General features: G+C 42.1%; 1 protein-coding gene across 1 annotated transcript in view; it reads right to left on the bottom strand.

Moving 5' to 3' along the window:
• Positions 1 to 27578, bottom strand: part of TULP4 (TUB like protein 4) — a 407212-nt gene that overhangs the window by 365961 nt on the left and 13673 nt on the right. The window contains exon 2 of the mRNA XM_063443403.1: positions 2368 to 2496. Within this exon, the coding sequence (XP_063299473.1) occupies positions 2368 to 2496 (129 nt within the window). The remainder of the gene's footprint in view (positions 1 to 2367; positions 2497 to 27578) is intronic.

The following is a 27578-nucleotide window of genomic DNA, read 5'->3' on the forward strand; positions in this document are numbered from 1 at the left end:
GCAGCCGGAACCAGACCACCAACCACCCCACCAGAGATGCGGGAGGGGAGTGCAGGCGGAGGGCGAGACGCCGACAACCTGTGGGGAGGGAGAGACCCACCCACAGAGACAAGGAGACAGAGAGCGAGAGGATCCTGCCGCAGACAGGGAATCTCCCGACCCCCAAGGTACAGCGCGGCATACCACCAGGTGTGATCCCCCCACAGGCGGTCACCGGAGCGCAAACAGGCCACCCCGCCAGAAGCCCGGGCACCGCTGGCAACGCAGAGCAGCGTGATACGAGTCATTATATATTCAACCTCCTATGACGCCATATGCCATTTCTTATCATCTGCTGCTTTCCTCGCAGGAAAATCAGCAGTTTCTATTCTTTGTTACAGACTGGGAGAGTGACTTGGGACATCCCTTAACACCTGAGTAGTGGACCAATACCTTCATTCTTATAGACAAATCGTGTATTAGCCCTAAATACCAGAAGTCGGGCTACAAAATGACTTCACACTGGTACAAAACCTGCAGACATTTGGCCATAATGGGAACGGCCTGAGACCAAGAATGCTGGAGATGTGCAAGGGAACTGAGGACATTGTTCCACATTGGTGGACATGCTCCCTAATCCAGCCCTTCTAGAGGGAAGTGCACAGGATCCTCATCACGCTGACGGATGTCCAAGAAATTGGTATTGGACAATCAATAGTAAAGATGACCCTGCATTATACCTTGTATTATAAAGGGCTTATTAAAAATGACTGATTTTATGGCGGATAGCATGCCTTAATTATTTATGTCAATCTTTATAATTCCCTGCTTTCACATCAAGTGCATCAAATCCCTTCCTCTTCCGGCATATTACATAATCACAATCCACCCGTCCAGATTAGAAGCTTCTTTTTTTTTTTTTTTTTGCCATAGAAAGAGATTTAGTAAAACGATGCATTCAGGCAATGTGTGTTGGGCATTTTTGTGTGGTCTCTCTCGGTGGCTGGAGGGAGGGTGAATCCTGCACAGAGCATGTGTTTGTGCTGCAGAACCGAGGGTTGCAGAAAAAAAACAACCTACTACTGCTCACAACAAAAGCTGCAATCGCCCACTAGTGGGTGTTAGGGACCAGGTTAACAACCACTCATGTCGCACATTAGGTCTCCCCTGCCGCCTGCACCACAGGGGGAATGAGGGAGGGGAAAGCTATAGTGCCAGGCAAGCAACTTTCCCTTTAACATATTTGCTATCATAGCAAAATACTTAGCTAAATAAATGTCTTTGCTGTTTATTTGTATTAACAACTATCGATTTAATAATATTTTTTTAAAAACTTGATTTACATAGTATAGCACTTAGCTATAAAATGTAATGCATGCTTTAGGTATAAAAGCACATTAAAACAGTTATTCCATGAGAAATGTGTTTTAAAAGATTACTACTGTGATATTTCTTTATGTAATACAGGTTAAGGAACAGCACACATTAAAGGACATGGAGGCTCATATTATGCTAGTTGAAAGCATAATATGCTCACATTTAATAAGGTTACTTAAAATCACCAGCAAATCTCAGCAAACAAATAAGTGAATTCAGTTTCACCATATGGTCATGTTGTTAAGCCCACCACTACTTGACAAAGTGATAGTGCTTTGAGATATACATACATATATACATATATATATATATATATATATATATATATATATATATATATATATATATATACTTATGATGCATATCATATAACTGCTTTATATCAAATGAAAATTATAATTAAAGTGACACTAATATCCAAAACCTCCTAACTTTTATACTTTCCTGTGGTCACCACCAAAGGCGCCTCTGAAGCTAAGGGACTGGGGAGGTGCTCAACCAAAAAGGAATCTGGTCTGAACTCCAAAATTACAAAGTAAAGAAAAAAAGGGAATTAGGGGCAAACCTGAAGCATGCATTTCTCAGCAATGGTGCACATAATTGGAAGGGACAGGATAGTGTACTATACCATTCAGAGACCAGATAGAGAACTGCAATAGAAGAGGATATTAATGGAGATCGACTGAGATATCGACACAAAATGGTCAGGTTAGAAAGGTGGTGATGTGTGATGTGTGATGTGTATATAAAATAAGCAATAAGTATTAAGAAGATTAGATGAGAATGACAAGTAAATTATTAAATCTTGATAATAGCCTCCACCCTACCCCAAGAAAAGAAAATATAAGAGAAAGAAGACTACAAAGTAGAACGTGGATGATAAGGAAGAGACAGTACTATTTCTATAAAACATGATAAAGATTAAATAATGGCGTATTCTAAGTTATGAATATCCAGATAAGAATTAAACATTTCATGTTTCTTAATTATCTGCCTGGCAGTACGGCTCACCTGTGCTCCTCGATCATTTACCAATTCCACAGACCATCTGCCTTCATATTGGATCCACACAAATATCCCTCCATCTGCATCGCAGGTTGCAAGTTTTTGGAAAGGTTCGTTCCATCTCACTAGCACCACCTAAAAAACACAGACAAGATCTATCAACATTACAGATGATAGAGAATATGGAATTCCAAATGTTCATACTTGTTATGATTTATTATTTTCCTTACTTTATTTTCCTTACTATTTTCCTTACTATATAACTAAAACATTGTAATTCAGAGTATGCATTACATTTACCAAGTAAGGTTTAATTTTATATAAACATTTGCAAAACAAAAGGCAACAGTACAAAATGTGATTAACCCCTTCAGGACGGAGTCAATAGTGCACGTTCTGATCAAAACAAAACGTAAACAAAAACTGGAATTTGCGCTATATGTCTGTTCAACCGTAATTCACCTCTTTCATATTAAATGCACCCACACTTATTATATATCATTTTGTTCAGGAGAAACAGGGCTTTCATTTCATATAAAATATTTATATATGAAACAATTTATTATGAATAAAATAAAAAAAAACTGTAAGAAATTAGAATTTTTTTTTTAATTTGTAGTTCCGCCTCACATTTTAGCTGTAAATGTCATAATACTGTTAGGTTTTACTGCAACAAAATGCACATATTTGTAATCAGCGATGTCTCACGAGTACAACAGTACCCCCCATTAACAGGTTTTATGGTGTTTTGGAAAGTTACAGGGTCAAATATAGAACGTTCCATTTTCAAATTGAAATTTGCCAGATTAGTAATGTTACCTTTGAGACGGTGTGGTAGCCCAGGAATGAGAATTACCCCCATAATGGCATACCATTTGAAAAAGTAGACAACCCAAGGTATTGAACGTGGGGTATGTTTAGTCTTTTTTAGTAGCCACTTAGTCACAAACACTGGCCAAAGTTAGCGTTCATATTTGTTTCTGTGTGAAAAAAGCAAAAAACTAATATTTGGCCAGTGTTTGTGACTAAGTGGCTACTAAAAATGACTGGACATACCCCATTTGCAATACCTTGGGTTGTCTACTTTTGCAAATGGTATGCCATCATGGGGGTAATTCTTATTCCTGGGCTACCATACGGTCTCAAAGGCAACATAACCAATCTGGCAAATTTCAATGTCAAAAAAATGAAATGCGAGCCTTATATGTGACTCTCTAACTTTCCAAAACACCATAAAACCTGTACATGGGGGGTACTGTTATTCTTGGGAGACTTCACTAAACACAAATATTAGTGTTTTAAAACAGTAAAAGATATTACAACAATAATATAGTCCATAAAAGTGCCGTTTGTTTGTAAAAAATGCAAAAAACGTCACTTTTACTTAAAATATCATCGTTGTAATACAATTTACCAGTTTGAAACACTAATATTTGAGTTCAGCGAAGTCTCCCGAGTAAAACAGTACCCCCTATATACAGGTTTTATGGTGTCTTGGAGAGTTACAGGGTCAAATATAGTGCTTGCGAATTAAATTCTCTGCACTTTCTCCCTGTGTTGTCAGGCATGTCAATCAAATTTTAATTAATTAAATGACATAATTATGTTAAAAAATTACTTAAATATACACGTAGAATTTTAATATATATGCATTTATAGGTATTTAAATTCTACGTGTATACTAATGTAATCTTTCATGTAATTATATGTATTTATCTATCTATATATATATTTGCGGTTATTTGTATTTTATATATAGATAGATATATATAGAATGTCATTCTAAGTGTATTCTGTTTCCAATATATATATATTAATAACAAAATACAGTTAGAATGAAATTACATATGAATATATAATTTATTTTAAATTTTGTTTCAATATTTTATTTATTTATTTTATTATTTTATTTATTTATTATTGTGATTATACGTATATATATATAATATATATATGTAGATCTATTATATATATAATATATATACATATTATATATGCAACGTCATTCTAAGTGTATTTTAATACTAATATATATACTAATATTAATATCAAAATACATTACGTATGACGTTACATATATATAATATGTATATATATTATATATATAATATATATACATATATTATATATATATAAATACTTGTATTTTATTTTAACATGTGTATTTAATTTTTTTTTTACACTACCTACCAGCAGGGGGACTCTCTAATATTTTAGACAGTCCCCCTGCTGGCAGATCCATAGCCAGCTATAGGGGGCCATGTGATCGCTCTTTGAGAGCGATCACATGGCCCCCGGGGGCCTCATTTGCCGGAGGGGGGCTGCCTGGGCTCTCAGGCAGACCCCCAGAAGAGGATCACGGCGGAGGTAAGTATAGCTTACCTCCTGGGGGCTTCAGCCGTTACGGCGTTCTATGCCGCCGCAACGGCTTTAAAGCCCTTTAAAGCCGCGACGGCATAGAACGCCGTAACGGCGTTAAGGGGTTAAGAGAGATGCACATTCTATCAGGAAAACGATTTTGAGATACACAACAAACAGAACACCTTTTACATCCCCAGTATATAATGTGCCTGCTTGATACAAAATGCATCTGGTTGAGCCCTTTACTGTCACTCTGCGAAACCCACCTTCCTTCACATGGATGTGTAAGTAATAAAGGATATTAAAGGAAGTAAAAGTTTGGTAAAAATTATTTAACCCCTTAAGGACACATGACATTTGTGACATGTCATGATTCCCTTTTATTCCATAAGTTTGGTCCTTAAGGGGTTAAAACAGGTTCTAAAATAGTGGCATAGAATTAGAAATGCTATTTTACAACATATAGTATGTCTAAAAAATAATCAAAGCAAAATGTTATAATACCTTGCAAAGGAAATCAAAAGCTATACCATGTTGGTGAGGTTGAAGAGGTTAAAACGGTTTTATCCCATTACGTTTTATTATGTTTTCAAATCTTGTTTAAATATTTACCTATATGCTACCGAAAGATTTCATAACAAACTTCATACTCATGAGACCTAAAAGGTTAAAACTGCCCAGTCCATGGGGCGTGTTTGGCCCTTCATACTCTTAAGTCACAATCAATGCTTTGTTTTATGAAGCTGTGTTAAAAAAAAAAATGTTCTAATGCTAAAATGCATTATCGCAACTGAAATATGATGTTTGACTGCATTCATTTAATATTCAGCAGGACATTGTAGAAGCACTTTTGTTTGGATATACTTTCCCCAATATCTAAGTCGTCATTTGTAGGTGACATACAATATAAACATTTTGAATTTGCATTAATCACTGAAGAGTTTTATCATATTCTGCTCTCACTACAACTTTATTTATACAGTGAACAAAATTAGAAATGCACTTTTGTTTTTGCCCCCATTTTTCATGAGCTGAGCTCAAAGATCTAAGACTTTTTCTATGTACACAAAATGCCTATCTCTCTCAAATATTGTTCACAAATCTGTCTAAATCTGTGTTAGTGAGCAATTCTCCTTTGCGGAGATAACCCATCCACCTCACAGGTGTGGCATATCAAGATGCTGGTTAGACAGCATATTTATTGCACAGATGTGCATTAGGCTGGCCACAATAAAAGGCCACTAATATATATATATATATATATATATATATATATATATATATATATATATATATATATATATATATATATTTTGTTTGTCGTATAGGAGGCCCTTATTAATAACTTTCAAAGATAGTCTGTCAAAGATGAAAGGTATTAATAAGTGGTCAGTTTTATGGAGGTATGCCTTGTTCCCCATAGTAAATGACAAGAAAAAATACAATGAAAAACAATTTTTTTTTTGGACCATCAACTAAACAGTGCTCTTGACTGTTAATAAAACAGTGATCAATATATTGGTATAAACTCAGGTGAGATAGCCTCTGGTTAAATGCCAGAGAATGATTTAATACCAGAGAGTGATTTTATCCAGCATTAAGACTAGTAATAAGATGCAGTCTGATAGCATGAAGTGGGGAGAAAACTAGTGATAAATTGTTTGTACAACAACTGCTACTTAAATAGATATTGTAGCCAAATATACATAATTACAGATACAGGCTTGCAACATAGTAGCAGTTTAGAATGAGGTTAGGAGAGTTGGTAGGTTGAAAGCTGCAATACAACTGAAATATTAGTCTGCTAGCTACAAATCCCACTATGCCTTTGAGGGCACTCCTTACCCAAACATCCTAGTAGTTCTAAACTGCTTGTCCCCCTAACAAAAACAGTATCAAGTGAAATGATAGTCAAGAATGTAATTTTATAGCCATCATGTTCAATGCGATGGCTAGTCGGTCTGATGCATTCACAGAATCATTCTGTGAAGTAGATAGCTCTCTCACGATAAGGAGGCTAAGTCTGTATGCTAAAAGCACACTCCTAGTATATGGCTGGCAAGTGCATGTGTTGGTACCCCTGACATGCATTTCGCCATCGGAGGGGAACTCAATGGTCTAAGATATTGGGAACTCAATGGTCTAAGCATATGAGCTTAACATATTTATAACAGTCAATCGACTTATACATAAAGGAATTTAGTATTATTTCTTGTTATCCTTTTATAGATACAAGTGTATCTCTTATAATGGCTAAATAATCATAGTCTGTCACAACAAGGGATACTGTCCTTAGTTTTTATCAAAGCGATCTTTAGTTATCGCTCCTTACGGGGTGATAGTGATGTATTTAACCCTTGAGAGTAAAGAGTACCACCATCAGTCTATTGATGTTTCCGTAACTGGAATTAACCCTTACACTGCATTAAGGCGGAGTATCGGCGTGTCTGATGTGGAACAGCCTTACGAAGTCAATGGAGTGTAGGATCACATTTATTAAATATTTAGTTGTATAATGGTCCTTAATGTATTTGTAAAAGACAGAGGGAAGAAAGCAGAAATTGTTATCGTATATAGTTTTTAGGGGAATAAATTTCCCTAATTCTTAAGAAGAGTGATCCTTCGTTCCGCCATGATCCATATGAACAGGGTTGTCATAGGTGTGGAAGACGAACTCCTGCTAATCTAAAAGTTAAGTAATAATCATGTGATTCACAAAATGTTAAAGTGAAGGGTTATTAAAACTGCAAGTTCTCCTATTGTATATAGGGGATCCTGCTAAATGTATATATCAGTGCTGCTAAAGAGAGTGTTAAGGGACTCTATAGTCACCTGAACAGCTTTACCTTAATGAAGCAGTTTTGGTGTATAGAACATGCCCTTGCAGCCTCACTGCTCAATCCTCTGCCATTTAGGAGTTAAATCCCTTTGTTTATGAACCCTAGTCACACCTCCCTGCATGTGACTTAGACAGCCTTCCATAAACACGTCCTGTAAAGAGAGCCCTATTTAGGCTTTCTTTATTGCAAGTTCTGTTTAATTAAGATTTTCTAATCCCCTGCTATGTTAATAGCTTGCTAGACCCTGCAAGAGCCTCCTGTGTGTGATTAAAGTTCAATTTAGAGATTGAGATACAATTATTTAAGGTAAATTACATCTGTTTGAAAGTGAATCCAGTTTTTTTTTTTTTTTCACGCAGGCTCTGTCAATCATAGCCAGGGGAGGTGTGGCTAGGGCTGCATAAACAGAAACAAAGTGATTTAACTCCTAAATGACAGTGAATTGAGCAGTGAAATTGCAGTGGATTGATCTATACACTAAAACCGCTTTATTTAGCTAAAGTAATTTAGGTGACTATAGTGTTCCATTAAGCAAAGTCTTATATTGCCTTGGTATCACTACTATAAATTGTAGCAGTATTGTCAATATGGGAATAGCGAAAAAGAACTCCTAGAATAAATCATTTGATTACATAGAGGCTGAACATCAGAGTTTAAAGGGACACTGTAGGCACCCAGACCACTTCATCTCATTGAAGTGGTCTAGGTGCTGTGTCCCTATTGCACTTAGTGCTGCAATGTAAAACATTGAGTTCCAGTGAAACTGCAATGTTTACATTGCATCTCTAAGTCTGCCCTCAGTGGCTGTCTACCTCAATGCCTCTCTCCACAACACCACTAGCCTCAGTGCCTCTCTCCACAACACCACTAGCCTCATTGCATCTCTCCACAACACCACTAGCCTCAATGCCTCTCTCCACAACACCACTAGCCTCAATGCCTCTCTCCACAACACCACTAGCCTCAATGCCTCTCTCCACAACACCACTAGCAACAATGCCTCTCTCCACAACACCACTAGCCTCAATGCCTCTCTCCACAACACCACTAGCCTCAGTGCCTCTCTCCACAACACCACTAGCATCAATGCCTCTCTCCACAACACCACTAGCCACAGTGCTTGTCTCAATAACACCATTACACTCTGAAAGTGCAGAAAATGAATTATGTAGATCAACAGACTGTGCAATATGCCTTTTATCCACAACTCTAAGTCTACCAGATCCTACAGTGATCCATCTGCCATTCATAGTATGTCTCTGTGGCAGTGGCTTTGCAGCAGTTCCAGCCTGAGTTTGTTTACCAGATAATTTACAAATCTCAGACTTCAAAAATACAATCTCCTGCCGCAAGATAGAGAACTGTCTACAGATTAGACAACAACCAAACCTCCAAAAAGTGGAATGTGAAACAAATGCATAGCAACTATTACATTGAACTAAGTCTGCCATTCCAATGAGGTGAATAATTTAAATCAAACAAATCTTAACTTTTTATTTATCCTCCTGAATACCTCAGATTACCCCCAGAATATCTCCAACCACACACTTAGAAGCAACACTTAGATGAACCAACCAAGCTCTATTAGCCAAGCTAATGACAACAAACCTTATATAACTCCAAAAATCACAATCCACTAAGAATGTTTAACACCTGGTGTTGTGGAGAGAGGCACTGAGGCTAGTGTTGTTGTGGAGAGAGGCACTGAGGCTAGTGGTGTTGTGGAAAGAGGCTTGGAGACTATGGTGAGGCCTAATAGAAAGCAGTTGTTGTTGGGGGATTCCATCATAAGAGGTGTGGAGATGGACAATGGTGGTCTTGTGAGGTGTCTTCCCGGAGCTACTGCTCACAGAGACAGGAGACGTATCTGTAATATTGTTAAGCGAGCAAAGCAGGAAGGCGAATTGGATGTACTTGTCCATCTAGGGACAAATGACTTGCCTTGCAATGAGGTTTTAGAGGTTAAGGACGTTTTTAGTGTTTTTGCCAATGATATACGGCAGGTTGCTTCCACACTGTCATTCTCTGAAGTTCTGCCTGTGCATAACACTCAGAACGACAGGCGGATGCGTATTAGGAACTTGGTGAATGGTGTAGGGAGCAAGGATTTGGCTTTATTTCTCATGGTAGCTCTGTTTGGAATGGAAATAAACTGTACAAAAAAGATGGTTTGCATCTTTCTCAAAAGGGAACACATGTTCTCAGTGAGCAGTTCAGAGGTTTTGCTAGGATGTATTTAAACTAGGAGGGGGGGGGGGGGCAAAAGGGTGATAAAACATCAATACAACTGTCCCCCAAAACAAGGACAGAAGGTGCCTGTAGCAAGTGTGTTAAAAAATGATGAGCTTAGAGTCATGTCTACAAATGCTCGCAGTTTAGGGAATAAGATCCATGAACTTGTGGCAATAATGGCAACTGATGGTGTAGATTTAGTCGCTGTTACTGAGACATGGTATAATGAGAAAAATCTGCCAATTACAATAAAAATGTATACCAGTAAATACACTTTCCCAGTAAAACTCAATAGGGATGATATTACCATAGGATTAACTTGCTTAGAATGGTATCTAAAATAGCAGAGAAACAAAAAACAACATAGTGTAAACTGTACAAAAAAATGGGTGATAAAAAATGTGCATACTTTTTTTTTTAATAAAATGCCCCTCTTAGAACCTACTGAATATCCTCAAGACTTTCAACATACTCAATTAAAAAATAAATCTACATTCTTCCCAAGGCATTTGATAAATGAAGGGATGAAAGTATGAACGCCTAGTTATGGAGGAAGTAAGAAATTTAGAGAATAAAAGCAAAAATCGTTATAGAAATGGCAATATGAATCCCCATCAAATAAAGGCAATAAAGGAACTCCAATCTGACAAAGATATAACTATAAAACCCGCTGATAAAGAAGGGGGAATAGAGATTCAAAGCAGGAACCTATATATCAAAGAAATGTATAGACAGTTTAATGATCAAACCACGTATAAAGAGTTAAAGAGTGACCCTATAGGACAGATAAGGAAAGTATAATGAGAAAAAGGACTGGGACATAGCAAGGTATAATGAGAAAAATGACTGGGACATAGCAATACCAGGGTACTCTTTATATAGAAAAGAAAGGGAAGGCAGGAAAGGGGGAGGGGTGGCCCTGTATGTGAAGGTTACGTTAGAATTTGGTAATCACACAGTAACTCGTGTAGGTGTGATTTATAGCAGACAAAAAAAAGGGGGAGGACAGGGAAGACTTGGACGGGCACTCTGACAGTAGGGGGTAACCTTCAAAAAACTACCAAGGTAGTTATAGAAAAAACATACATAGGATGAGTGCCCTGCAATATAAAATATAACTTTTAATAGTAAATAGTAAAAAATAAGGTGAAAAACCACCAATAAGTGAAGGACAAATAAAATCTGTACAATTCCGATAGAATACAGTATCCCACACACCAGATAGGTGCTAAGTATATGGGTCTATACGGATAATATGCCAGATGTTCCAACATGTGAGGGATAGGAACCCAATATTGTAGACCCCCACCCTGTTGGAAATAAAACACTGCTGCAAATAACAAAAAGGAGAAAAAGGGAGGACAAACACTAATAGCAGATATAATATTAGCAAAAATTGGCAAATAGTGCCATGGGAACAAAAACCTCAATCAAAGGATCCCTAAAGCCATAAATAAGGTGACAGATTGTTAATTAGCAATCATGGGTTAATACCCCAATACATAATAGCCCTAGAGAGAGGTCCTGTTCAGAAGTTTTCAGTGTCCTCTCTTAGATACCTATGTGCAAAAGAGCAGTAATTTTGCACGTAATAAGTGAATAAGAACAGCTGAGACCTCTAGAGTATGAGGTATCAGACAGGTCACATGAACATACCGTGTTCAGGATAAGGGTTGTAAGCGGTATGCCTAGATAATAAGAGCAGCCCTAATAGAAAATAAAAAATATAATAAACACCCCTCAATTATAAGGGAACCCTAAATGCCTGACACATATATGAACGGGTAGCACACTCAATAATGTGCCCTGATTGACAAACTCCTGATAAGTTACAGAGAGACTTCAGCAAATACCCGGGAGACACTGGGTGCAGCCAAATCAACACAAACGTTAGTAATAACGAGGTAAATGGGCTGCTGCAGTATCCCAGTAAACCTTAAGTAGCTCTCCGGGTTTCGCCTGATGGGAGTTGAAGTCCACTCCACACTGTTGCAAATAACAAAAAGGAGAAAAAGGGAGGACAAACACTAATAGCAGATATAATAATAGCAAAAATTGGCAAATAATGCCATGGGAACAAAAACCTCAATCAAAGGATCCCTAAAGCCATAAATAAGGTGACAGATTGTTAATTAGCAATCATGGGTTAATACCCTGATACATAATAGCCCTAGAGAGAGGTCCTGTTCAGAAGTTTTCAGTGTCCTCTCTTAGATACCTATGTGCAAAAGAGCAGTAATTTTGCACGTAATAAGTGAATAAGAACAGCTGAGACCTCTAGTGTATGAGGTATCAGACAGGTCACATGAACATACCGTGTTCAGGATAAGGGTTGTAAGCGGTATGCCTAGATAATAAGAGCAGCCCTAATAGCAAATAAAAAATATAATAAACACCCCTCAATTATAAGGGAACCCTAAATGCCTGACACATATATGAACGGGTAGCACACTCAATAATGTGCCCTAAGTGACACACTCCTGATAAGTTACAGAGAGACTGCAGTATCCCAGTAAACCTTAAGCAGCTCTCCGGGTTTCGCCTGATGGGAGTTGAAGTCCACTCTGGATCCATTGTATCCCTGTTGCCATGATGTGCTAAGAGAGTAGGAGATACAGCTGGATCAACGGCCCCTGACGTGCACGTTTCGCCCGCAGCTCATCAGAGGGGAGGTGTGATTTATAGGCCCCCAGGACAAATTGAAGAGTTAGATAATCTACTAGTTGAGGAAATAGCTAATGACAATGAAGGGGGAAGTTATCATCATGGGTGACTTTAATCTTCCTGATGTGAATTGGAAAACAAAATTAGCTGCTTGTGCCAGGAGCACACATATTCTAAACTCCCTACTGTTATTGTCTGTAAAACAAGTCGTTGAGGAGCCAACCTTGTAAAGAGGCCATACTAGATTTTGTGTTAACAAATGTCCGATATTACTGTAGGTGAACGTTTAGGATCCAGTGATCATCGGTCAGTGTAGTTTAACCCCTTAAGGACCAAACATCTGGAATAAAAGGGAATCATGTCATGTGTCCTTAAGGGGTTAATATAAGAACAGTGACTGAGTCACACCACACAAAAACAAAAGTTTTAGACTTTAGAAAAACAGACTTTTCTAAAATTAGAATATGTGTAAAGGAGTCATTATCAGACTGGAGCAATTTAAATGGAGTCCAAGAGAAATGGGATTATTTAAAAGTTGCACTACTGAAGGCAACAGAAAATTGCATTAGGCTTGTCAGTAACAGCAAAACATTCAAGAAACCACTGTGGTACTCTGCAGATGTGGCCAAAATAGTAAAAAACAAAAAGTTAGCATTTAGTAATTATAAAAAAAAAACAGATTAAGGAAGACAGAATTACCTATAAGATTAGGCAGAAAGAGGCTAAGCAAGTTATAAGAGCTTCCAAATCACATACAGAAGAGAAAATAGCACAGTCAGGAAAAAAGGGGGACAAAACTTTTTTTAGATACATAAATGAGAAAAGAAAAGTAAAACAAGGATTAGTTAGATTAAAAACAAAAGAAGGACGCTGCTTCCTCTCTCCTATATACAAATCTATTTTAACTCTTATGACTGCTCTGTAGACAAAAACGACTAGTCTGTGTACCAATATACTCACTGTTATATTAACCATCATTACACTCAGACAAATGCTATGCTTAAATATGTTTACAGATTACATCAGCATGTATTGAATCATATTTTCTAGTACTCAGTAACTAATCTACAGCAACAGTTATACTTAACCTGCCATACTATGCATACTTATGCAGTGTAGTTTCATCAACTATTAATCTATATAAAAATTGTGCAGAATATTCCACATGCCAACCAACTGTTAAATATCTGTTTGTATGCTTGTCAAAGCTGTTGGGGCATGACGAGCCCACTTGTTATATTTTCATGCACGCTAAAAATAAAGAATTAAAAAAAAAAAACAAAAAAAAAAAAAGAAGGAAGGTATGTAGAAGAGGATAAAGGTCTAGCTGACTGCCTCAATGACTATTGTTGTTCGGTATTTACAGATGAAAATGAAGGAATGGGACCTCAGCTAAGAAAAAGGATAAATTAGTCATTTATTACACGTGAGTTTACAGAGGAAGAGGTTCTATTTCAACTGTCAAAAGTAAAGACAAATAAGTCAATGGGACCTTATGGAATACACCCAAAGCTATTAAAAGAGCTTAGTGGTGGGGGCGGGGCCTGAACGCTGAAGCAACCAGACGCATGTAAACGGAGCTCCGAGCCCCAAACAACGAAAAACGCCTGAAATACCCCCCAATTTTCCCTCTACCTCACTGGTACACACCACGAGACTTAATGGGGAAGAAAGGGAAAAGAACGATACCACACAAGCCCACCCCGGGACTAACGATCGGGGAAATGTGGTTGCAAGCACGCGGAGCCACCGAGGCCAACATGGCGGCCCAACACGGAGGGTGCTCTGACTTTTCAGAGGATTTCTCCGATGAAGGGGACGGGGGATACCAGCCACCCCCAGATCCACCGCGGCAGGCAAAACACCGCGGGAAGAAGGGAGAATCGGAACCGCTCACCGTGGCGATTATGAAGGAGATGATGGCGGACCTGAAAAACAGCTTCCGCGAGGAGGTCTCAGCGCTTCGCGCGGACCTCCAAGGCCTGACAGGCCGCATCTCCGAGCTCGAAGGCTCCTCGCTAACCCAAGCCCAGGAAATCTCCGTGCTACACCACACGGTGCAAGGCCTGGAACACCAGAACCGGCAGTATGAACAACGCCTCGCGACTCTGGAGGACGCCAGGCGCGCTTCTAACCTCAAAATCAGGGGAATTCCCGATGCCATCGCTGACGCCAACCTGCCAAAGCTAATCGACCGTCTGTTACTCACAACCCTGCCACAGGGACGGCAGACCACGATCACCCCAGTAGGGGTCTTCCGAATCCCTAAATCCTCAAACGCACGAAACAATGCTACTAGGGATGTCATACTGAACCTCCGTAACAGCGGACACAAAGCAGCGATACTCTCAGCCCTCCGAGGCAAGACTCCCCTCAGATTTGAGAACATGGAGCTCTCACTGTACCCGGATCTCTCCAGCAGCACCTTGGCATGGCGCAGAACGCTTAGACCTCTCACCTTACTCCTCCGGACCCATAAATTGGACTATAGGTAGCGACCTCCCAGGACTCTATCGGTCACAACAGGGACGACCACACACAGCATCCAGGATATACGGGACGCACCGGCCTTCCTCCGACTGCTAAACCTACCCCAAGAGCTGCTGACACCGGCGGAGCCAGCCAACGCGAGCAATACCAACGCCGGCTCCCCCAACCGCACCCATACCTGGGATCCGGACTGGAGCACTCCGTTTGTCCCCCAGAGCTCCACTCCAGAGGCCTATGCCACAGTCACGACGTAGAGACTATGGGACACTTTGAGGCCGGGCCCAGCCGCACGCACCTCGTGCACGCTGCACCGGGACCACCGGGCGTTAGAGAATACATCGTCTAGAAGGGTATATTACAAATTGTCCCATATTATGACAGCACACTTGTTGGCTTTCCGGCTTTACTACCACGAACTAAGACACCATCGCTCATAAAAGTAGCGGTAGCCTTTCACATCTGTTTACGGCATTGTTACCTAAGCCGCTGCCCAAGACGAATGTTATATTGCTTGCTTAACAAATGAGTCTACTACAACTTAAGTTATGACTAACCCTTATGTTTCTTTATATGTATGTTTCTCTATACTAGTTTGGTTCGTTTTATATAAACCACATCACGGGAGACGAGATCATACTGGCCACTGATACAACCTGTGATCTCCTCTCTCGAGCTGTGATACTGACGAGGCACTATCTTTTAACCGGCTTGTAACCTGCATCGCTGTAATCCTATATATATATCTGTACTTCACAAGTCCAACCGGCCCTCCCTAGCTATGCCCTCTACCTTAACCAGCCAGTTCGCGGCGACCAGCCTTAGAATTTTGACAGACTAACACACCTGCGCGCCGTGCATATATCCCACTAGCCAAGAGGGAAAAGGAAGACTGGGTAAGCAACCCCTCATTGGGTCTTACACTGCTAATTGATAGGGTACCACAGGCTAAGCACCTCATGTTTTCCCGGGACAAGGCGGATTGCACCCACCCCAACAGAGAGATCGGGGCCTAACACCCCATAATCTCATACCACACATATCACGAACGAGAACACATAGTGAAAGGTAAATGCCATATAGCACACATGCCAGATTAACTATAGAGGGGAGACACGGAGTGCTAGCACGGAAGGGACACGCTGAGCTATGCGCCCCTTTAAACAGGGTCATGCTCCACCTGTTGATACCCTGCAACAGAATATGTGCCTAACAGAAGTTTACACGCTGCCAGTAGGTCCAGACACCCTCACTCAAGTTATATCCCCTATGGTTACCGCTAAGTCAAGCCTAGACCCAGACAGCCTCCCGCATTAACGGATAGGTTTACGGTGCCTTACATTGATTACATATTGCTCCAAGGCATATCGTACTCCCTAGAGTAACCCATAACTGTTAAAGGGACGGAAAAGGCATATAGCTCTCCTACCTTACCTCGCACACACTCACCACTAGACGACATCTACCTGCGCATAAACAGAGACTTCATCATACGCCTCTAAACCTTTGGACACTACCCTGCCCGCTTACCTACTACTAACCAACAGAATACAGTGACTTTTACTCTTGCTTATCATTATTTGGCTTACACCCCTCGCTTTAACGGTTCTGATTCAGCAAAAAAAAAAAAATGTGCATGCATTACGGTTCACCCCAGTGTTTTAAATGTTATACGTGTGCCTGAGGACTGCCGTCGGGGTACCTCTCGCCTGTATGTTACTCCTGTTGTGCACTACAAAAATAAAGAATTAAAAAAAAAAAAAAAGAGCTTAGTGGTGTACTAGCAAAACCATTACCAGATTTATTTAACCAATCATTGATAACAGGAGTAGTCCCAGAAGATTGGAAGTTGGTGAATGTTGTGCCCAGTCACAAAAAAGGTAATAGGGAGGAGTCGGGCAACTATAGGCCAGTAAGCCTTACTTCAGTAGTGGGGAAAATTATGGAAACCATGTTAAAAGATAGGATTGTTGTACATCTAAAAACACATGGATTTCAAGATCAGAGACAACATGGGTTTACTTCAGGGAGATCATGCCAAACTAATCTTATTGATTTTTTTGATTGGATAACTAAAATTATAGATCAGGGTGTTGCAGTAGACATTGCTTACCTAGATTTCAGTAAGGCTTTTGACACTGTTGCACATAGAAGGCTTATCAATAAACTGCAATATTTAAGTTTGGATTCCAATATTGTTGAATGGGTAAGGCAGTGGCTGAGTGACAGGCAACAGAGGGTTGTAGTCAATGGAGTATATTCGAAGCTTGGGCTTGTCACCAGTGGGGTACCTCAGGGATCTGTACTTGGACCCATTCTCTTTAATATTTGTATTAGTGATATTGCAGAAGGTCTTGATGGTAAGGAATGTCTTTTTGCTGATGATACTAAGATATGTAACAGGGTTGATGTTCCAGGAGGGATAAGTCAAATGGATAATGATTTAGGTAAACTTGAAAAATGGTCAGAGTTGTGGCAACTGACATCTAATGTGGATAAGTGCAAGATAATGCATCTTGGACGTAAAAACCCAAGGGCAGAGTACAGAATATTTGAGAGAGTCCTAACCTCAACATCTGAAGAAAGAGATTTAGGGGTGATTATTTCTGATGACTTAAAGGTAGGCAGACAATGTAATAGAGCAGCAGGAAATGCTAGCAGAATGCTTGGTTGTATAGGGAGAGGTATTAGCAGCAGAAAGAGGGATGTGCTCATGCCATTGTACAGAACACTGGTGAGACCTCACTTAGAGTATTGTACGCAGTACTGGAGACCGTATCTTCAGAAGGATATTGATACCTTAGAGAGAGTTCAGAGAAGGGCTACTAAACTGGTTCATGGATTGCAGGATAAAACTTACCGGGAAAGGTTAAAGGATCTTAACATGTATAGCTTGGAGGAAAGATGAGACAGGGGGGATATGATAGAAACATTTAAATACATAAAGGGAATCAACACAGTAAAGGAGGAGACTATATTTAAAAGAAGAAAAACTACCACAATAAGAGGACATAGTCTTAAATTAGAGGGACAAAGGTTTAAAAATAATATCAGGAAGTATTACTTTACTGAAAGGGTAGTGAATGCATGGAATAGCCTTCCAGCTGAAGTGGTAGAGGTTAACACAGTAAAGGAGTTTAAGCATGCGTGGGATAGGCATAAGGATATCGTAACTATAAGATAAGGCCAGGGACTAATGAAAGTATTTAGAAAATTGGGCAGACTAGATGGGCTGAATGGTTGCCGTCACATTCTATGTTTCTATGTTTCTAATATATGCACTTTATACTAAAATGCATTTTAATAGTTCGTAGCACTTTAAGAATTTAGTGCACTTTAAAATTCATCATTCACTTTAATTCAATTATGCACTTTTTACCATAGCATGCACTTTTATTATTATTAGCACTTTAATTCATCACAACAGCACATTTCATAATTAGTCACTTATTTTAGCAGCTGCTCCATTTAATATCCTCACTATTTATCTCAGGCACAGGTGACAGCTCTTGTCCTTATATTGACATTACTTTTATAACAGCGAAGCTGTGTCGTCATGACAAGAGTAAACACACGTCATGTCGGATGCACCACGTCATTGCGTTGGGGTGGAGTAACATACATGCATGTGCACTAAGCACACACGGAGGCCGCGTTTCGCACTGAATACAACTGTAGTAAGTTTGATTCTCACTATTGTTCTTATTATTATGTATGTTTTATGTTATACTGTTAATCTGCTCCTGATGAAAGTCCCGGCAGTCGACAAAAACATCGATCACACTGGACCTCTTGATTTGAGGAAGAAATATATTATAAGATGACTGTGAGTGCAGCCCTATTTTCCATTTGATATATATATATATATATATATATATATATATATATATATATATATAGTGTAAGGTAGCACTCCCAGGACTTCATATGTATAAAAATTTACTTGTATTAGTTTATTTATTAGACCTGTTTATTAGACCTGTTTTTTTTTCAATATAGAGAGATAAAGCTCGAACCACATCCAGGGTGTGCCAATTCTCCTCCTCAGGAGAAGAGGGATTTGGACAGAAGGGTGGCAGAACAATCTCCTGATTTAAGTGGTACTTGGATACCACCTTTGGTAGAAACTCCGGAACTGGTCTGAGGACCAACTTGTCCTGTAGTATCCTTCGTGCAGATGTAACTGCCACTAATAGGACCACTTTTTGAGTCAATACCATCAATGGAGCCTGGTAAAGTGTGACCTAGTCATGGCCTTCAAGACCGGAGGTAGGTCCCATGCCGGCAGAAATACCTTAAGAGGAGGCCGTATCTTCATCACTGCTTTAAGAAAACAGATGACCAATGGTTCTAGAGCCCATCGGGTGCCGGTCAAAGCGGATAGAGTTAATACATGGACCTTCAGAGAGTTGTAGCTCAGGCCTCTATCAAGGCCTGCTTGAAGGAAACAGAGCACGGAAGATAAGGCAGGAGGGTTAATGCCCACATGCTGTTCCAGTGCCCAGCAGACAAAAGCGTGCCAAGTTTTAGAATATACGGAGGAAGTAGAGATCTTACGTGATCTAAGGAGTGTTCGGATGACTGAGTCAGGCATGCCAGCACTCATCAAAGCTTCCCGCTCGATCTCCAAGCCCTCAACTTGAGAGGTAGAGGGTTCGGGTGTAGAAGAGGTCCTTGGGACAGTAAATCTGCCTGGACTGGGAGTACCCTCGGAGGTTCCCGACTCATCGGTCTTGCCATAGGGAACCAGGGCCGACGGGGCCAAAATGGGAGGATAAATGACCTCCACCTTCTCCTTCTGAATCTTCTTCAGAGTTGCGTAAATGAGGGGTATAGGAGGGAACACATAGGCCAGTGTGAACCTCCATGGTTGGGATAGAGCATCCTGACCCCTGGCTCTGTGATCGACCAGTCTTGAGAAGAAGGCTTCGACCTGGGTGTTCTGGGCCGTTGCCATGAGGTCTATCTGTGGAGTTCCCCAATTAAAGACAGCTCCTGGAATATCTTGGGGCTTAAACGCCACTCGCTCCTGTCTATTGTCACACGACTCAGGTAGTCTGCCATGGTATTCTGAACCCCTGGTGCACTGCAGATAAGCCCTGAATATTCTTTTGACACCAACTCATGATGGGCTTTAGTTCCCTCATCAATAGATGGCTGTGAGTCCTGCCTTGATGAGAGACATCTGAAAAAAGCAGCTGCCTGGTTGTCGGACTGGACTCGAATCCACCTGTTCTTCCGGATCCTCCTGAAATGTATGAGAGCTCTGTGGATGGCACGTAGTTCTAAGACATTGCCCGGAAGTACTGACTCTTGCCTGTTCCATCGTCCTTGTGTCACCTGGTCCCGACAGTGGGCTCCCTAACCATGAGCACTGGAATCTGTCGTTAATAGTACCCAATTGGGTTCTACCAATGGGAATCCTCTTTCCATATTCTCCTTCTTTAGCCACCAGGACTGGTGAATCTTTACCAAAGGAGAGATCTTCAAGGGTTGATTCCAGTTCATAACCTGTCTGTTGAATTGACTCAGGAATGACTTCTGAGGAACTCTGAGATGCCATTGGGCCCACCTGACTAGTCCTAGAGAAGATGTCAGATTGCCCAGAAGCTGCGTGTATCTCCTTGCAGTTATAATACAAAGACGTAAAACCCTGGAGATGAAGCTTCAAATCCTCTGTATCCTGTCCTGTGACAGGGAGATAGAGTTCTGGAGAGTGTCGAAGTCTGCACCTAGAAACTTAATCTTTTGGGATGGAATGAGGCTGCTTTTCTGCAGAGTCACCAACCAGTCGAATCGTAGGAGTTCTGCTAGCACCAAAGCTCCGTGTAGTATAGCCACCTGGACGTTTGGGGCTACCAACAGTAGATCGCCCAGGTAATGAAATAGAGAGATTACCTGAATCGTCATTCTTTCTACAGGGAGTGCAGAATTATTAGGCAAATGAGTATTTTGACCACATCATCCTCTTTATGCATGTTGTCTTACTCCATTCTGTATAGGCTCGAAAGCCTACTACCAATTAAGCATATTAGGTGATGTGCATCTCTGTAATGAGAAGGGGTGTGGTCTAATGACATCAACACCCTATATCAGGTGTGCATAATTATTAGGCAACTTCCTTTCCTTTGGCAAAATGGGTCAAAAGAAGGACTTGACAGGCTCAGAAAAGTCAAAAATAGTGAGATATCTTGCAGAGGGATGCAGCACTCTTAAAATTGCAAAGCTTCTGAAGCGTGATCATCGAACAATCAAGCGTTTCATTCAAAATAGTCAACAGGGTCGCAAGAAGCGTGTGGAGAAACCAAGGTGCAAAATAACTGCCCATGAACTGAGAAAAGTCAAGCGTGCAGCTGCCAAGATGCCACTTGCCACCAGTTTGGTCATATTTCAGAGCTGCAACATCACTGGAGTGCCCAAAAGCACAAGGTGTGCAATACTCAGAGACATGGCCAAGGTAAGAAAGGCTGAAAGACGACCACCACTGAACAAGACACACAAGCTGAAACGTCAAGACTGGGCCAAGAAATATCTCAAGACTGATTTTTCTAAGGTTTTATGGACTGATGAAATGAGAGTGAGTCTTGATGGGCCAGATGGATGGGCCCGTGGCTGGATTGGTAAAGGGCAGAGAGCTCCAGTCCGACTCAGACGCCAGCAAGGTGGAGGTGGAGTACTGGTATGGGCTGGTATCATCAAAGATGAGGATTGAGGATGGAGTCAAGCTCAACTCCCAGTCCTACTGCCAGTTTCTGGAAGACACCTTCTTCAAGCAGTGGTACAGGAAGAAGTCTGCATCCTTCAAGAAAAACATGATTTTCATGCAGGACATCACACGCGTCCAAGTACTCCACAGCGTGGCTGGCAAGAAAGGGTATAAAAGAAGAAAATCTAATGACATGGCCTCCTTGTTCACCTGATCTGAACCCCATTGAGAACCTGTGGTCCATCATCAAATGTGAGATTTACAAGGAGGGAAAACAGTACACCTCTCTGAACAGTGTCTGGGAGGCTGTGGTTGCTGCTGCACGCAATGTTGATGGTGAACAGATCAAAACACTGACATAATCCATGGATGGCAGGCTTTTGAGTGTCCTTGCAAAGAAAGGTGGCTATATTGGTCACTGATTTGTTTTTGTTATGTTTTTGAATGTCAGAAATGTATATTTGTGAATGTTGAGATGTTATATTGGTTTCACTGGTAAAAATAAATAATTTAAATGGGTATATATTTGTTTTTTGTTAAGTTGCCTAATAATTATGCACAGTAATAGTCACCTGCACACACAGATATCCCCCTAAAATAGCTATAACTAAAAACAAACTAAAAACTACTTCCAAAAATATTCAGCTTTGATATTAATGAGTTTTTTGGGTTCATTGAGAACATGGTTGTTGTTCAATAATAAAATTAATCCTCAAAAATACAGCTTGCCTAATAATTCTGCACTCCCTGTATAAGTATGATCAGTATCTTTGAGAAGGTTCTGGGTGCTGTGCTCAGGCCAAATGGAAGTGCTCGGAATTGGAAATGATTTTCTCCTATTGCAAATCAGAGAAAACAATGATGTTCCTTGGCTATTGGGACGTGATAATAGGCGTCCCTTAAGTCGATTGATATGAGCCAATCTGCCTTCCGGATTGCCGGGGAGATGGATCTTATGGACTCCATCTTGAAGGATCTGATAAGTAAACTCCTGTTGATTCTCCGCAGGTCTAGAATAGGTCTCCACTTGTTCTTGTCTTTCTGAACCAAGAAGAGAGGTGAGTATTGTCCCTGGAATCGTTCTTCTTCTGGAACTGAAATGATAACCCTCTGGGACATGAGATTCTGCACATATTTTTCCAGAGCCTTGATTCTGTCTTTGTCCTTGGGCAGACGTGTGGGTATGAAGAAATTGCCTCTGGGTCTTCTGAGGAATTCTAACTTGTAACCTCTTTGAATTATTGCTCTGACCCAGGAATCTTGTATGTCTTGTGTCCAAACTTTCTTGAAGACAGAAAGCTGAGCTCCAACCTCCAACGGATTGTCAGAAGTTCTTACCTCCAGCACGAAAGGAAGGATTCCTACCACGGGAGGAGTGTGAAACATCATTACTACGATTGTACTCTCTACCCGTACGGTTGCTACGAGTATCCCGAAAGTACTGATCCCTAGGAGGTCGCTTCTCCGACCAAGAGGAGCCCGGTCTCCTTGTTCTTTTATCCTGGGGTAAAAAGACTTTACGACCTTCCGCTGCTTTTTTAATGGAATCCTCCAGAGTTTTCCCAAATAGAAGCTCACCTTTAGAAGGTATGGAACATAAATTGGCCCTGGAGGAGGAATTTGCACCCCAATAACGCAACCATATAGCTCTCCTTGCTGCCACTGAAAGAGTCATGGTCCGGGAGAAGATCCTGGTGATATCTAGGGATGCTTGTGTGACAAACTCAGTCGCTACCCGAAGATCCCAAATAGCATCTCTGAGGTCTGTTCTCTTCATTCCTCTCTCCACATCTGTATCCATGTCCTTCACCCAACTTTTCATGGCCCTGGACACTGCCATAAGGCAGACGGCTGGATGGCATCCAGTTCCAGCTGCCGAATATATCTTGGATAGGTCAGAATCCAATTTCTTATCCATCGGTTCACGCAAGGAAGCGGAACTATCCAGCAAACTAGTTTTCCTGGCTACCTTGGAGATGGTAGCATTAACCTTGGGAGGTGTCGTCCATCTCTCGGAGGTTTCTTCCTCCAAAGGGTAAAGCATGGATAGCCTACCCTGAAAAGGAACCTTACTGTCAGATTTTTCCCATTCTGCAGTAACCAACTCCTTAATAGCCCTATGAAGAGGAAAGGAAAGTTTCTGTTTTCTGAGGTCCTCAAAATCGGAACTGTCAGTCATAGGAATTTCTTCCGGTAAGTCAAGGGTCTTTCTTACCATGAGGATAAGCTTATACACCGTCTTAGTATCTAGAGATTCTGAAAAGATCTCTTCTTCGTATTCACTAGAACAAACATTGAGAACCTGAAATTCTTCAGATGGATCCTGGAATTCTGAGGCTGATGACTCTGAGGACACTTGCCTCTGTCTAGGCCTTTTCACTGACCGCTTACTTCCCTCCATGGCCCTTAAGATGCCCTGTGCCACCTCCTTTCTGATCCAAGCCAGAATCTCCGGTGACTGAGTGGGCTTCAAGGATGAAGGGGCGGCCACCTTCTGCAAACAATTTAAGCACAGATGTTTGCCTTCCATTGCCTTTCCCTCACACCTTGCACAGGAGTCTGTCTTCTTTCTTCTCTTCCATGGGGGAGATGACACAGACTGTTCTCCATTACTAAAAGCAACAAAAGGACAGTTTTAGCAGAGGGAGAATAAAAGTAATCTATAAGGAATAAATGGACCCCTACTCATCTGGATTGTTCAGAACAGGGTAAGGGGTCCCTAGTAGGAGAGCTCATAATGGGCAACTATAATTAAGAATTGGATAAATCTCAATTGAACAAACTTGAATATCAAAAAGGAATATATAAGAAACACACCAACCTGTGGCAAAGGATAAAAGATCCTAGCACAAGAATCCAGCTTCTTATCTTGATACAAACTGAAACTGCACAAGTACAGGTTCCACCCACACGTCCTCCCAGCTTCAGGGTCCTTTAAATAATACCCGCTGAACACTTACCTTATTCCTGGCAACTTTCCGAATTTTACCTGTAATCTCGGACTTTGCCCACAGCAAAGAAGGCGGCCGCAACCTCGCGACCTATCTAAACGGCATACTGGCGCCAAAAAGAGACAAGCGCATTGCGCAAGCGCGAGCGTGCTTTCCAAGGTCCGATCAGTCAGAGCTGGGAGGAAGGAAGAAAGAGTGAAAAAACACCTTAACCGAAGCCAGGAAATCTTCTCTAAGTCCCCAGGTATTCCAGAACTGGTCCTTTAAATGATGGGAAACACAGTATTTAAAAATAGGAGAAACTAAAATCTAAAGACAAGTATGGAAGGTTCTGGCTCTGGAGATGATTGGCTGGCCGGGGTGAGGCAGCGAGTGGCCGAGTATGGGGATGATATACCCATGGAGACACGCCGGGTGATCTGGAACTAGGTCATGGCCGAGCGAAACACAAGGCTGGACCGAGAATTCCGGCTGGCGAAAGAGAGGAAGTATGCTCAGCAGCAGGAGCGTTACAGCAGCCGAGTAGAGGCTGCATCCGGGGAGGTTAGCCGTCTTTCCCTGAGGCGGCGGGAGGAACCCGAAGTGGGGGTCCTCATAGACTGGTCCTGTGAGGAACCACAACAGGCAGGTAGAGATGGGACCAAGGTCTCTCCACCGGGCCCACCGGGATGCTGGGCAGCCGGCCCAGATCCCCAGCAGCAGCCAGAGTTGCCAGGTGGGGAAGCAGGTGGCCCTTACTCACAAATGTTGAGGGGCCTCACGGATTGGTCCTGGGAAGACCCACAAATGGCAGGTGGAGATGGGACTGCGGTCTCTCTACCGGCCCTACAGGGATGCTGGGCAGTCGGCCCAGATCCCCAGCGGCAGTGTGCGTTACAGGGAGCTGAAGGTGCCGTTCTTGCTCCCCAGCGGCAGTCTACGGTGCAGGGAGAGGAGCCTGTTATCCCCTCTCCCCAGCGGCTGAAGGTGTGTAAGGGAGAGGAGTTTGTTATTCCCTCTCACCAGCGGCAGCACAGCTCACCAAGGGGAGACAGTAAGCCCCTCACCAGCGCAGATGGGACCGTGGTCTCTGCGCCCTGCCTACAGGGAGTACAGAGGGTCAGCCCTGCTCCCCAGCGGCTGAAAGTGTGTAAGGGAGAGGAGTTTGTTACCCGCTCTCCCCAGCGGCAGCTTAATGTACCAGGGGGAGACTGTAAGCCCCACACCTGTGCAGATGGGACCGTGGTCTCTGCACTTCCAGCACAGGGGGTAGGGACGGTCGGTCCTGCCCCCCCACAACAAGGCTGTTTAGCCAAAGGGGAGACAGTCTGTCTCCAGCAGCAGAGCTGTGTAACTAAAGGGGAGACAGTCGGTCTCCAGCAGCAGAGTTGTGTAACTCAAGGGGAGACAGTCGGTCTCCAGCAGCAGAGCGGTGTAACTCAAGGGGAGACAGTCGGTCTCCAGCAGCAGAGCGGTGTATTTAAAGGGGAGACAGTCTGTCTCCAGCAGCAGAGCTGTGTAACTAAAGGGGAGACAGTCGGTCTCCAGCAGCAGAGCTGTGTAACTCAAGGGGAGGCAGTCGGTCTCCAGCAGCAGAGCGGTGTAACTCAAGGGGAGACAGTCGGTCTCCAGCAGCAGAGCGGTGTATTTAAAGGGGAGACAGTCGGTCTCCAGCAACCAGGCTCCAACCAGACTACTCCCGTGGTAGTGCTGGCAACAGGACAGAGTACCGCTGGTCTCTGCCCCCTCAGCAACCTACCAAGGCAGCCTACCAGTCCCCCACACAGCCGTGGTGAGGCACCTGAACCTGGACAAGATTCTCCCTCACCCAGGTGTAGTAACTGTTTATTGTGGGTGGGCTGCTCTGCTGTTTCTGTCTTGTGGGTGGGCTGCTGGACTAACAAGGGCACTGACCGGCAGGAGGTCAAGTACCCTGTTAGTCTTGGGGGTAAAGGGGAGAAGTGTGGCGAAACCGACCTCGCCACGTGTCCTTGGAGGGGGCTGATTGCCCGCCTCTTGCCTTTGGACTATGGACCAGACTTTATGGGAATGTGATACCCCAGATAGCCATACCATGGAGCCTATTCATATAATGAAAGACTATGGGAAAGACTTTAGCTCCATGGCAATTGGACTGTGTGTGTCCCTCCCCTTCATGGGAGCACCTAATAAAAAGGTCTGCAAGCTAGCAGCCAGAGAGTTCTTTTTTTACCCTCAACTTGAGTCCTGTCTCTTATTGGGGGAATCTGCTACAAGGGATTGCTATGCTAGGCATATTCCCTTGCTATAATCACTGAGCTCTTGTAAGAGCTTGTTCCTGCTTCGTTCTGAAGGGAGATAGCTGCAGCCTGCGGTGCTTATGGTGTCTGGTGGAGTGCTTGGAGTCCTCTGGAAGCGCTAGGAGCATCCATTAACGGAGGTACCCAGTCGGGGTGCCAGGTGATCCGTTACATACGGTATTGTGTATTTTCTGGCTTCCTTGACCTCGGCTTTCCCTTTGATCATTCTCTGTCTCTAGCGTATTAGTCCGGCCATTCTGAGGTCCGGTTTACGCTCTGTCCTTTTATTTTCCTTTCCTTGTTTATGTATATGTTTACATAGTTTCTGCGTGCTGGACCACACTAGTAGTCGTGACAAACGCGTACACACACACTCAGGTGCACACATACACTTACAGACACACACGTACACTCACAGACACACAAAGACACACAGACACAGACACACACACACAAAGACACACACACACAAATTCACAGATAGACACACATACTCTCACAGACACACACACACTCCCAGACACACACACACTCCCAGACACATAAACACACACTCCCAGACACACACACTCCCAGACACATACACACACACTCACAGACACACACACAGACACCAACACACACATACACTCAGACACACAAATACACATACATACACTCACAGACACACACACTCACTCACAGACACACACATACACACACTCCCAGACACATACAC

Source organism: Pelobates fuscus, chromosome 2 (assembly GCF_036172605.1).
Source record: "Pelobates fuscus isolate aPelFus1 chromosome 2, aPelFus1.pri, whole genome shotgun sequence".
Classification (NCBI taxonomy): domain Eukaryota; kingdom Metazoa; phylum Chordata; class Amphibia; order Anura; family Pelobatidae; genus Pelobates; species Pelobates fuscus.